The 14,113-nt window shown below is 38.0% G+C and overlaps 1 protein-coding gene across 1 annotated transcript in view; it reads left to right on the plus strand.

The window, feature by feature from the left end:
- NFKB1 (nuclear factor of kappa light polypeptide gene enhancer in B-cells 1) overlaps positions 1-14,113 on the plus strand; it is a 93,485-nt gene that overhangs the window by 30,824 nt on the left and 48,548 nt on the right. The window contains exon 4 of the mRNA XM_008580828.1: positions 7,686-7,834. Within this exon, the coding sequence (XP_008579050.1) occupies positions 7,686-7,834 (149 nt within the window). The remainder of the gene's footprint in view (positions 1-7,685; positions 7,835-14,113) is intronic.

The following is a 14,113-nucleotide window of genomic DNA, read 5'->3' on the forward strand; positions in this document are numbered from 1 at the left end:
GGAGAGGGGTAAGGAATGTGGGGATGGTCAGGGTAAAAGTTTAGGTAGGAGTAGGGTAGTCAACAGAGCCCCCCTGAGATATGGCAATTATGCAAAGATTGAAGGTAGGTAAGAGATAGGCAGAAATCCTGGGGAAGAGTGTTGTAGACAAAGGACAGAGCAAATTTAAAAGCTGTCAAGTGGGAGCTCACCTGGAAAGTTCAAGAACATATAGAGGCTGATGTGACTGCACAGGAGTAGTAGGAAACAAGGTCAGAGAGGAAATGGGGTGGGGGGTGGTCAGGGTACCTAGGGCCTCTAAGTCGTTGTAAACACATTGGCTTCTAAGATAGGGAGGCATTGGAGGTTTTTTGTTTTGTTTTTGTTTTTTTACTTAACATGAAAACTTTTAATCGTATGTACACAGAATAGTATAATGAGCCCCCTTGTACTAATCACTGAGCTTCAACATCTTTCATTTTTGGAGGATTTTGAGCAGAGGAGTGACAAGACGTGGCACGACCTGACTTGAATGGGACCACTCGGGGGAATAGGCTGTGGGGAGGCGGGATAGGCACAGGAAACACAGTAGCGAAAACTTAGGCAACAGACAATGGCTTGAAAGCAAGGAGTAGCACTGGTGAGAAGTGGTCGATTTGGCGTATTTTTTGAAGATTTGACCTGATATTATACATATTATACTTTGTTCAAAAGAAATATTTGAAAATGTGTGAAGTATAGTAAGAACAGTAAGGAATATTTTTTTAAAAATGGTTAACAGAATACCACTATTTTAAACTTTATTTTCTGTTTAACAATGCACCCAAGAGGTAAAAAACTGGCTTATACATGAACACTTGTAAGACAATTTATCTGTAAATTACAAACTGTCTCCTCCTCCCATGTTCTTTTGCAATCAGGAATGATTAGGCCATGCAAAGGTAAGGACTTACTTGTAATTTGTTATTGAGGTGGTGACACCTGTTGAGGTACAATCCCCAGCAATTCTTAGAGTTAGCAAGAGTATGCTACTTGATTTTCTGAAAGAAATATGATTTATGAGCAGCTAAATCTGATGTAATAAAACTGAAAATTAAAATAAAACAAAAAAGGAAACTCTAGTCAAAATATGACAGAGGGCCGGCCCGGTGGCGCACTGGATAAGTGCGCCGCTTGGGAAGCGCGGCGGCGCTCCCACCCGAGGGTTCGGATCCCACATACAGACTGGTTCCCGCTCACTGGCTGAGCGAGGCGCGGGAGCAGCACCGAGGGTTGCAATACCGTTGCCGGTCCCCGGTCCGGTGGGGGGGCAACACTGAGGGTTGCGATCCGTTGCCGGACACGGAAAAATGCAGTCCCGTTGCCGGTCCCCGGTCCGGTACGGGGGCAACACTGAGGGTTGCGATCCGTTGCCAGACACAGAAAAAGACAAAAGACAAAAAAAAAAATATGACAGAAAAAAATCAGACTTTCAGACCAGAATTATATGTAGACATAGATTTTATGCATCTTTTCTATGTAGTTGATGAGACCCTCTTGGCCCATTTTGTTGTGTTAAATGGCAGTTTGCTCTTCTAATTCCAACCTACCATCTTGAGCCATATGTGCTATTGGTCAATCAAGTAGGGCACTAAACAGGGTGGAAGAACGTCAGCGAATCCATGCAAATCCACAAGCACTACTAGAAGAACAACCATGTCATCAGCAGTGAGTGGATCAAAGAGGATATTTTCATATCATCCCATACCTTACTGAGAATACTACGCTTATATTCAGAAGACTCAGGATAAATTCCAAGGTCCTCTGTGCCTTGGCTGTCTGACTTTGGGTTATGACATTTGTACTCAATCTGACTGAACTTCTGTTTTGTTATCTGCAATATGGGGATATGAGTGCCAACCTCGCCTACCTTACAAGGTCATTGGGAGGCCCAGGCGATCTTTACAAATAAAAGACTTGGAAAGGAACTAGCGCTTCCATGGTGCCTACCATGTGTCAGGCACTCTGCAGTCCTCAAATCAGCCCTCTGAGGTCACACTGCCCTGTTATGTGGATATGGAGCTTGGGGCTCAGAGAGGTTATCTAACTTGTGTAAGGCCACAGGGCTGGAAGGGGGAAAAGCTGGGATTTGATCCCCAATTGGGTCAACTTGAAATCCCCTGCCTTAGAGAGAAGGAAGAGGATAACTTTACTGAGCATCTTCCTATGCCAGAAACTGTTAGACATCGTTCTGTATTCCCTTGTATAGTAAAGGTTATTCTGTACTTCCTGCTTGCTCAACAAGTAATAAATGATAAAGAACAATAAAACCTGATGATTTTTCATCCCTGAGAGGTTAAAATAATGTTCTCCTCTTTCTTTATTTCCTTTTTTTCTTCTTTTTTCATTATTATCTGACTTGCAACCTAACAGAAAAGAATGAATGCACGGTTTAATAATGTCTGTGGCAGGACTTTTTAATGAAAGAGGCTTGCAAGGAAACAAGTGCACCTTTGCCACCTCTCACAGCTATCTCTGAGACCTCCTTTCTCACAACACACACCAAAAAAACCAAACAAACAAGTTTTTCAGGAATTACTGTCATGTACCAATACTGTGGTAGGCAAAGTAGAGCTATACAACACTGAAGAGACTGGATATATACAAAAGAAAAAATGATTGAGCTAGGTGATAGCCCAATGTAATAGAAAATGTGAATGGGCTTTGCAGGTAGACAGACCCAAGTTCAAAGAATTGCCCAATCACTACTTTTATAGGAAGCATGGCAATTTACTTCATCTTACTGAGCCTCAGTTTCTTCAGCTGTGGAATGGGGTACCACTACTGACTCTATAGGGCTCTTGTGGGGATTGGCTGAGTTAGCATTTAAATCAGGAAGTATAGCTATATGTGCTTTGACAATTTAACAAGCAAGAGAAGTAAGTCAATAGCCCTTTAGTTGCCAGTTGGTTTTACCATCTTGTTGCAATAAGTTGCATGGTTTTCCTTCCTGGTCCCCTCCAATCATATTTCCCCCAAAAGTGACAGTAGTGGAGTTTTGTGTGCTAAAGGAGTGAAGAGGGTGTCATGGAAGATTCAGATTTAGGTCCCACCCTTGGAGATTGTATGGTTCTCAACAGGGAAGAGAAGGGACACCTGGCACTGGGGGATAGGGGGTGACCACTTGAAGGAAACCCTGAGAAGTGGCAGTGAGTAGGTCTGAGGAGGTCATGAGTAGGACTCTCACCACAGAGCCTTCATACATGCTGTTCTCTCTGCCAGGAATAGTCTCTCAGCCCCCTTGTCCCCTGCCCACCCCTTCCTTTTTTACACCCCTAATCTTCTTTCCAATCTCAGCCTTCATTGTTCCCTCCAGAGGCTTTCTCTGACTTCCTGACCAGCTCAAATCTCTATCATATATCTTCTTTGTACGCTCTTCCCAGTTATGCTCTTACATTTATTTGTGAGATTTTTTAATTAGTATCAGTCCCACTCTTTAGTTCCCCAAGAATAGGGGTTATGTCTATTCTGCTGTCACAATGTATCCCTTTCTGACTTACTGTGGTGCATGGAACATAGAAAGGGCTTAATAAACATTCACTGGATAATTGGATGAATTTGGGTTATCAGTGAAGTAATAGCCTGAATGGAGAGAGGATTTATATTTCAGATTGTCGATCCCATCAGGCACCAAGCACTGTATTAACTCATTTAAGCCTAAAAACAGTCCTATGAAATCAAGTGCATTGTTACTTTTATTTTAAAGACATAGAAGCTGAAATCCAGAGATAATAACCATCTTTCCCTGTTGACACAGCTAATAAGTTGCAGCAGGGGGATTTGAGCCCAGCAGCCTGGCTTCAGAGCCTGGCTTAGACTTAGTCACATTGTTCTGCTGCTTTATGAGATAGAGGACAAAGTCAGGTACACAAATTAAGTCAGGATAGATTTCTGTTGGAAAATTGTAGATTTTTTCCCTGCTTCTCTTCATTATTATCACCATCGCCATCATCACTTCACAAGAAAAGCTAAGCAGTTGAGAACTACTTCATGTGTCACGTCTTACATTCATGTTGACTCTACATTCTGCCAAAGTGTTTTTGCCAAATTTACCCAGAGAGTAAACTGGACATTTTAAATTCTGATTCCTAGAAAATTCTAGAATACTTCTTTTAACAGTCTTTAAAGAGCCAACATGTACCTTGCCACAGCATGACAGAATTCTTTTAAATAAAAGGTGGTGATTTGACTAAGATTGGTATTATCTGAAACCCTTGGTTTCTGCTTCTTAATCAAAAAGCAGATCTAGCCTGTGATCGTCAGTAGGTGTTGAATCATAAAGCTCCTAGAAGAAATCTTAAATTTCATCAAGGAAGCCAAGAAATCCTGAGTACCCCCCAAAATGAAAGCTGTTACTATAGTAACATAATTATTATTAGAAAATTAACAAAGCCCAACAAAATATGGCTCTCTGGAGAAAAGATTTACCCTAGGAATAGAAGTGGCCTGTTTAGGTATTTATTCCAGCCATCTGCTTTTAGACAGGATTTTTAAAAAAATTATCTCAGGGCAGTTGTATTATTTAAAGATCTCTAGGTTGAAGAGTACATTACAGTAATAAACAAGGTAATAGTTAACACTCATATACTACTATTATTTGCTGGGTACTGTTCTAAAGACTTTATATGCATTAATGTATTTAATTCTCACCACAGCCCTTTGAGGTACTCTGATAGTCCCCATTTTATAGACGAGGAAACTGAGCTCTTCCCAAGGCTACACAGCTAGTAAATGGTGGAACTGTCTTCCAGTCCAGCTAGTCTGCCCCTAAAGTCCATGCCCTTACAGTGTCCCTGGGTAGCCAGTTACTCACTTTCGTCACCTTTGTCTCCTTAGCTGTAATTGAAAGCTTAACTTGTATTGAAGCCATTATTGTTTATTAAGAGACTGCTATGTCCAGACTCTTTCAGAAATAACTCCACCTTTGAGGCAGATATAGTTGCTCTCTCTAAACTTAATTTTCAAGGAAACCACTATTCAAAGAAGTCAGAGGGAGGCTAAATAAAAAGTAAATTCTCCACAGAGCAAGTGAATTTTTTAATCAATTGCAAATAGCTCTCAGTCATCATGACATTTTATGAAGTATGCTCTCCTCCTAGTTAGAAGGCCAGTGTCTTCATGTGCCCTGGGATTTGCCAATAGTGCCAGTTTTTTCTGTCCCTGCACTTCATCTTTCTTCTTTCAGTCAGTATTTTGGAAAGTCCACAAAACCCAGGGGCCTCCCTGTCGTTGCTCTGTGGTCTATGTAAAAACCAGATGACATCGTGCTGACTTGGACTGTTTCAAATGGATCAAACAGCACATTAGTCATTGGCAAATTTCTCAGGTCCTTTACCTCAGAGACAACCCGGTTCCTCATTCTTGCCACCCTTCAGTCATGAAGTAATAGTAAGAAAAAAATGTGAGGACTTTCTGAGGACACTTCCCATCTCTTTCCCTCAGTGACTAATTATCTCATAGTGGCAATTATGAAGTGTCTAAATATCCAAAGAGATTGGACTTTAATCTCTGAATTCCTTCTGCTGTCCTGCTAGAGTGGAAAGCCTACCCAATTTCACCCAAGTGAAGCGTTTCATCATGCCTTACCCTGTTGCATTCCTGTGCTCAGTGCCACTTAAAAGTGAAATTACATGGTTTATTTGGTGCTCTTTCACTGTTCATTTATTGCTGAAGAAGCCACTGTGGGATATTCATCATAACAAAGACTGATTTCACATGTTGACACCAAGATACAGAACTGGCAACAATCCAGAGAGTATGTAGAGACAACAGCCAACTTTGAAGCAAACCCAGAACTTCTCATTCTCTGTCCTGTACTTAAGGGCAAAGGCTTTCTGCCTGTTATAAATGGGAAAATATTAAGTTCATAATTAGCTTTATACCTAGAGGGTTTTTTAAGTGCTATACCTGTTTAAGAAATTATTTCTTTGTCTTTCCAGGTGATTTTTGATAAAATCAAATTTAATCCTAAACCCTCTTTGTGATTAGCTTGCTCAAGGACTGGAGGCTACTCCTGCTGGTGGCCCTGCTCCTTGGGAAGGGGGGTTAAGAGAGTTTAGAAGCAAACCTTTGCAGCATCTCTTCTCCAAAGTTCAAGCAAGGAGCCCCTGTGGTTCCCAGTGGAGCTTCAATAGTTGGAGGGGAGCCTATCCTTTGTACATGGATGTAACTTCTCTCCCCCTAAATGCTCCTGGGGATAATCCCAGCTTTGATCAACTTCTCAATTCTTGTGATGAAAGATTGGATTGGGAAAAAAATCCATACTGAGAAAATCCTACCTTGCTTCAGTGGAATATGAGTTCATTTGATGATGTTTATAGAAGAAATAGGCTGGTTGAAAAGGATTCTCTTTCCAAGAAGTTTTATTGGCAGGTTTAGGTTCTTCCTGAAGTGGTATCAGAAGGGCTTCCATCAAGGAGCCATCTCTAGGTGGGATTACTTGTTTTTTGAGCTATGGGCTGCTTGTGCATATTAACTTCTAATGATTGTATAGTTGGGAGATCCTGGATTTAGTTCAGGCACTTCCTCAAAAGTACGTATGAGCTAAGGAGATAGCTTGTCCTGGTTTTGGCTCTGAAAGTCCTGCATCCCAGAAAACCCCTCAGTGTCAGGCAAAGTAGGATGGTTGGTCATCTTTTGAGGAGACACAGTGAATTTCCAACAGTTTGGCTGAATTTATCAGAGGGTTCTAACTTAAGATTCAGGAAGGTTAAAGTAAGGCCATTGGTCTTTCTGTTAGTATGATTTTAGTGTTGGGGCTTTCTCAAGGAAGGAATCTTTGGTCTACTATAGGGGACTGGATGACCAACGAGAGGAGAAAGGGTGTCCAAGATCTTTTTGCTTAAAATGCCATTATCTCCATACTATTTCCTTTTTATTGCTATTGTCATCATTTTAAAGATAAGCCAATAAAAAGTAGATTACCTTAAATGGAAAAATCTGATTTTATAAAACAAGAGCTAAACAGGTGTGAAATCAGGATTTGCACTTAAGGAGTGCACTTTTTTGAGTTGAAGAAACTTACAATGACCTGAGCGTATGTAACTTAATTATCAGAGCTCACAGCAGAGAAGGCTACTGAAGGCTCAGGTATCCTAACAGATGCCTGCAGGCCAAGTCCATGGGCTTGAGTGTCCATAGTCAACCCACAGATCCAGGTCCCTGGACAAGACTCTGTCATCTAATCATATGGCAGAGAGTTAGGATGGACTGTTTGGCTCATCTCCCTCCTTCCCTTGATTACCTTCAATCACCTATTCTCTTCTCATTGATCTACCACATTTATTTACATACATTTTGTAACCAAAACCTGTGACATGAGTGCAGAAGAATTGTGTTCTTGGTTAGTAGGAAAGAGATGCTTCATGGCCACACAGCATCCTCCAAGATGTGCTGTTCCAACTTTAACAACATATAGTATATATTGTAAATAGCCTGCTTCCTGGAGTATTATCTTCCCACCACACAAAACGACCACCGTCAACATTTGATTTATTTCCATCCTGTCATGTGTTCATCACATACTTTTAAAAAGGACTGTGGTCATATATGTATGGATGTGCATAACTTTGTATCATACTTTTTATACTTACTGGTTTATCATAAACATTTTTCCATGTTGCTATATAGTCAGATGTGCTAACTTTTGAAATGTGCTTCCTATATAGATCTGCAACTATGTGGGACCTGCAAAGGTTATTGTTCAGTTGGTCACAAATGGAAAAAATATCCACCTCCATGCCCACAGCCTGGTGGGAAAACACTGTGAGGATGGGATCTGCACTGTAACTGCTGGACCCAAGGACATGGTGGTCGGGTAAGTGAGGGTACATGATGCTATAGAAGGTAGGAACAGGTAGAACATAGGATACAGGGTCTTGGAATGAACAAACCCTTTTGATTAGGCATCTTTCTGAGATCCTCAGAGGGCCTCAAAAGAACATGAAAACTTGTGTTCTCACTTAGACTCCAAAGACTAAGTTGACCAGATGTCTGGATTTGCCTGAGAGTCCAGTTTGCAGATGTGGTTCTAGCCTAATTATTTATCTGAGCGTATCAGTCATTTCTGTTGCTTATGACAAAATACACAGAACTGAGTGTTTTATAAAGAAAATGAAATTTATTTGCTTGTAGTTTCAGAGGCTGGGAAGTCCACAGTATAGGGAACACATCTGGTGAGGGTCTCTATGGTGGCCACAGTGATGGCAGGTATCACATTGCAAAATGGTGGAGCAGAGAAGGAGATAGCTCTTCATGTGCTCTCCTTTTGAAGCCCTCAGAACCACACCCCTGACCACCATTTTTAATACATTCACTATGGCATGGTCTTAAAATTTAATCACCTCTTCAAGGCCCCAGCTTTCAATTATCATAAGAGGATTTCCCATCCTCAACAGTTACAGTGGGGATTAAGTATCAGTGAGGCTGGGGGGCATCCAATCTACATCAATGAGGATACTTCAAAAAGTTCATGGAAAAATTGAATTAAAACATAATATGAATCCTTCTATGAACTTTTTGAAGACCCCATGTAGCACCCTCTTCCACTCTAAAGGTGGCCCAGTTTAGATGGTAAATTAAATTGTCACTTGATATAGGAGGCATTTGTGCCACTTAAAATAATATTTCCCTTCTCCTAGAAATAAAGATAAGGACAGATTAGAAGAAACCTAACAATAGCAGAAATCAATACCTTATAGGTAATTTTACATTCTTGATGATTCTTTTAATAGATTTATAATATTAGTATTTGAAGCATGAAGTGGATAAATAAATATTATTTCAGCTCTGTACTGATTAGAAAATGTGAACAGATAAGAAGCCAAAGTATGCAAATTTGTTTTGACATTCATTAGACATGAAATGAAAATACAATGTGACATTCATTTAAGGGTTGGTCAGATAAAACAAGCTATTTAATGAATGAAGTTTTAAAGAAATAATTTCAGTACAAAAAAATTAAGAAAATTTTTAATAAGACATACTTACCGTGCTGAAAATCAGATTTTATTTTTCATTTTCCCAAAATACTGGAATAGCACACAGCAGAGTAATTTAGCACACAATATGTGCTATCAATAATCCTTGAAGTGGTTGTTTTGTCTTATATTGGGACTCCTTAAAAACAAAAGTAGTAAGAAAATTTTAATTAATTTTTGTTTAATTTTTAAAAATACTTTTCAGAGTTTTCTAATCCTGGTTTAGTTTATTGCTAAAATCTTAGTTAATCTGGGCTATTACTCAAAAGAAAGGAATTGTTTAAATCAACCATAATTAAGCTGATGGTAGCATTTTAGGCTTTGAATTCCGATCAAGTTTCAAGTCGGTTGTTATTGGAGAGGTTGAGCTTTCATGTTCCTAGGTATTTCTTTGTTTGACTGTGAAAATATTTAAGTGTGAAAAACCTAGAGAGAGAGCTTTCTTTTAAGTCACTAAAATCTGATTCTTTTGAAGCTAGAAAAAAAAGACTCTAGATTGAAGGAAGAAGCTTACATTGATTTCAAAAATTCCAGTTTGCTTTACACAAACTTGTTTCAACATCCTCTTGAGGCTGGCTTGTTTCCTGTTGCATGTCACAGGAATACTGTTGCTTTGGAATACCCTTCCAGTGACTGACCTGTGAAAGCTTTGAAATGTGGGGTGATTTTCAGTTTCAGACTAATTGATCACTTAGTGTTTCTGAGATTTACTCCAATAGGCACCTGTCAGTTAGAAGTGTTTATTCTCTTTGGTCTTGTTTAATCTGTGTGATAACCATATCCTTTAGAAGAAATTATAGATGAAGTTCCCTATTAGTAATATTTGATATTATAAAACTTCCAGTGTGTTGTTTGTAATTTGGTGTTTCTGTGGTTTGGTATAGTTATCTTTCAAGATTTTAGGAAGAACTAATGGTTATTTAATTTGGGATCTAGAGCAGGAGCAGAAGTAAATTCCCTGTCTCGGAGGAAAGTGAGGGATTCTTTTACTCTCTTTTATTGCAGTAGGGTGTGAGGCTCAGTAGTTGGGAGAACTTACCACTCATTCATTCTTTTAATGAGCATTTTCAGAATCTAAACTCCTAAGTTTGATCATCATGATGTCTGTTTGGTTGTAGTGCTGTGGGATTTTCTAACCCTATGCAATTTTGCTGAGAAATTTAACCAAGATGATGCCACTTGAGAGTTAATAATAGACTCAGTTGTCTTTCTTGTTCAGAGTGTTTTAAGAAACATTGGTACTCTCTAATTTGATTTTTAGCTGAGAAATTTTTACTTAGAATGTTTTCCAAGATACATTGTTTCCTTCATGATTCATTTGTCTCTCTGTCTCTCTGTCTCTCTGTCTCTCTCTCTCTTTTTAAGTTTCCGATTGCTTTTTTGTAGAAAGAACATGCTAGCAGTCTGGAATCCAGAATTTGATTTCCAGTTTTTTTCATTCTCAGCAGTAGGACTGTGGGTAAATTGCATGACTTCTTAGGGATCTTAATTTCTACACTTATAAAATAAGAGGGCTGAGCTATAGAATCTATCTCCAGGCCCTTTCCATCTCCATAATTTTAAATTCTCCACAAACATTAGCTAATATTTGAAATAACATGAGCAAACTTGCCACATATATATTTATGATATGACATCGATTATTATTATTCAGTTCTGACTTGTAGGCAAGAGTATCACATAGAGAAATTTAGGAAGATAGCCAAAGTTATTCCTTAGACTTGTCAATACTGGAAATAGAACCAAGATAACCTGTTTTCAATAATACAGATTAGGCTAAGAGTTTAGATTCACAAGGAGGGCAATGATCCAACACATCAAAAAAGATATGTAAAGAATGACACCGCGAAGATAAATAGCTTTTAAACGATCAAAACTAAAAGAAATACCTTTTTTTGTAGCGTTTCTCTTCACCTTTTTCTCAGTATGATTTCTCAATAAACTTTAGTTTCTGTTTTCAAAAGTATTTTATCTATTTTAAAATATTCATGTTTAACCAAGTCTTGATTATGGGTTTGATTGCTTTAATTTGGGGGATTTGTCTTTTTAAATCTCTTTAAAGTTAGCTTTAATTTTACTTTTCATTTCTTATTTAGTTAGTCTTTATTGCCTTTCTTGATAAAAAAAATAAAATAATAATAATCCTAGCTTGGTATTTTATTTTAGACCCATAATATCAACAATTTATTTCAAAAACATTTTAGTTCTTGGAAATTTTCGTTCAGTGGAAAATATCTATGTTACTTGACTTTGCTTTAGGCCACTTTTCTCACCAATAATCACCACACCCTCTTGCTTCCTGGCAGCCACAGTGTAGAGAGATGTTGAGTCTTTCTTTTTTTCCCTGCAGCTAAAATATACAGCATATACCAACTGGTAAGCACTAAAAGTAGATATCTAAATATAAAAATACAAAGGAGAAACAAGGCCTTCCTCAATGAGCCAATGCAGACCATATTAGATTGCTATTTTTATAGGCCCCAAAACAGTTGATTATTGGTGATGTCATATGGTTGAACCTTTATACACAGAAAAGGAGCTGCTTGGAGAAAATTGACTAAGTATGGACTGAAGTTGGAAGTATCTAACCTCCAAGTTAGGGTGTGTATTGTGGGTCAGAGGCTGCTTTTAAGTCCTGTGAAATGTCTGAGTCCTGAGAGAAAGAAGGGCCAGATAGAGGGGCCACTTTTGAATCCCAATCCAATGATATGGGGATTCAGACACAGCCAGAGGGCAGCAGTTCCCAGGGGATTATGATGATGGAAGAATCCAGCATAGTGCAGAGGGTTTCACACCTGACTGCCGATTAAAGTCAACCTGGGTCACTTTATAAAAATACTGATGCCAGGCCCTCCTCCCAGAGATTCTGATCTCATTGGATAGCAGAGTGAAGAGCAGTGGTTCTCAAACTTTAGGGTGTGTCAGAGTCACTTGGAGGGTTTGTTAAAACACAGATTGCTAAGTCCTACCCCAAGAGTTTCTGATTCAGTAGGTTTCGGAGGGGGCCCCAAAATTTGTATTTTAGTATGTTCTTAGGTAATGCTCATGCTGCTGGTCTAGAGACTACACTTTGAAAACCACTTGTGTAAAATATGGTATTTTGAGTAAGAAACAGGATAGTAGTCCCAGTTGCATTATTAGCTGTATTAATCTTTCTTAATTTTCTTTTTTAAAAAATGTTTTGTTAAGTTTATTGAAGTATAAGCTAAACACTGTAATATGCATCCTTTAAAGTGTCCATTTCTATGAGTTTTGGCAAATACCCTTACAACCACCACAGTCAAGATATATAGTTCCATCACCCCCAAAATCCCTGTATGCCCCTTTGTAGTCAACTCTTACCTGTACTCTAGGCCTTGGCAGCTACTGATCTGTTTTCTATCCCTGTAGTTTTACCTTTTCCAGAGTGATGTATAAATGGACTCAAACAATATGTAGTCTTTTCTAAGTCTGATTTCTTTCACTTAGCAAAGTGCATTTAAGATTCCTCCGTGTTGTTATGTGTATCAGTAGCTTATTCCTTTTGATTATTAAGTAATATTGCATTGTATCTGTGTGCTACAGTTTCTTTATTCATTCACCTGTTGGAGGATATTTGGTTTCTTTCCTGGTTTTGATGATAAAGCTACTTTTGTGTGAGAGTAAGTTTTCATTTTTTCTGAGTAAATAATGAGGAGTGAAATTGCAGGGACATATGCTAAGTGTGTGTTTATCTTGATAAGAAAATGCCAAATTGTTCTCCAAAGTGGATGTACCATTTTGCATTTTTGTGTATTACCATTTGTGATCCAAAATTTTTTCCTTTGCATGTGCTAATAATAATAATCTGCTCTCATTTTCTTTTACACTTTGTGTAAGATATATTCAAAACTAGAAAGAATAGCAAAATGAGCCTCCTTTGTACCCATCACCCAGCATCAACAATTAATTATTACATGGCCAATCTTGATTTAAATATAATCCCACAGAGGTATCTATCAACTGTTGATACCTAATTTAATTCTGTTGTGGTAAGAGACTTGAATTGATTTGATTTGAATTCTTTTAAATTTGTTGAGACTTGTTTTATGGGTTTTATCTTGGTAAATATTTCTTGCATACTTAAAAAGAGTGTGCTTATCTTGCTGAGTGGATGATATATAAATGTCAATTAGACCAAGTTGTTTGACAGTGTTATCCATGTCTTCTATGTACTTACTGATTTTCTGTCTGCTGGTTATATCAGTTATTGAGAGAGGAGTATTGAAATCTCTGACTATATTTATAGATGTGTCTCTCCTTTCAGGTCTATAAGATTTTGCTTCTTGTAAAGCTCTATTATTGGATGCATAAATGTTTAGGATTCTTATGTCCTTTTAATGAATTGACCCCCGTATCATTATGAAATGGCCCTCTTTTTCCTGTAATATTGTTTGCTCTGTAGTCTACCTTGATTGATACTAATATATCTACTTCAGCTTTCTTTTGTTTTTTGTTTTTTTGACAGCTGGCCAGATCAGGGAACTGAACCCTTGACCATGGTGTTGTAGGCCACACTCTAACCAACTGAGCTAACCAGCCAGCCCCAGCTTTCTTTTGTTAATGTTAATAACATAGTACATATTTTTTCCATCCTCTTAGTTTTAACCTATATGTGTCTTCATATTCAAAGTAAATATACACCACATATAGTTGAGTGTTGCTTTTTTATTTAGTCTGACATTCTCTGAGTTTTAATTGGGGCATTTAGGCCATTTATATTTAATATGATTATTGATATGGCTATGTTTAAATCTTTCGTCTTGCTTTTTTTTTTTTTCCCCTTCTTGTCAGATCTGATCTTTGTTCCCTCTTTTATTTTTTTCTTCCTTCTTTTGGATTAATTGATTATTTGTTATGATTTCATTTTATATACTTTCTGGTTTATTCCTCTTTGTATTTTTTAGCAATTGTTTTAGGGTTTACACTGTAAATCTTTAACTTATCATAGTCTTCCTTTAAGTAACATTATAACTCTTCATGTATGGTATATGGACCTTAGAACAGCATACTTTCATTTCCCCTCTCTGAGCCTTTGTGCTGTCATGTTATACATTTTACATCTATATATATTATAAATTTCTCAATATGTATTTTTT

This window comes from Galeopterus variegatus, unplaced genomic scaffold, assembly GCF_000696425.1.
Source record: "Galeopterus variegatus unplaced genomic scaffold, G_variegatus-3.0.2 Scaffold88, whole genome shotgun sequence".
NCBI classification, from domain to species: Eukaryota; Metazoa; Chordata; class Mammalia; order Dermoptera; family Cynocephalidae; genus Galeopterus; species Galeopterus variegatus.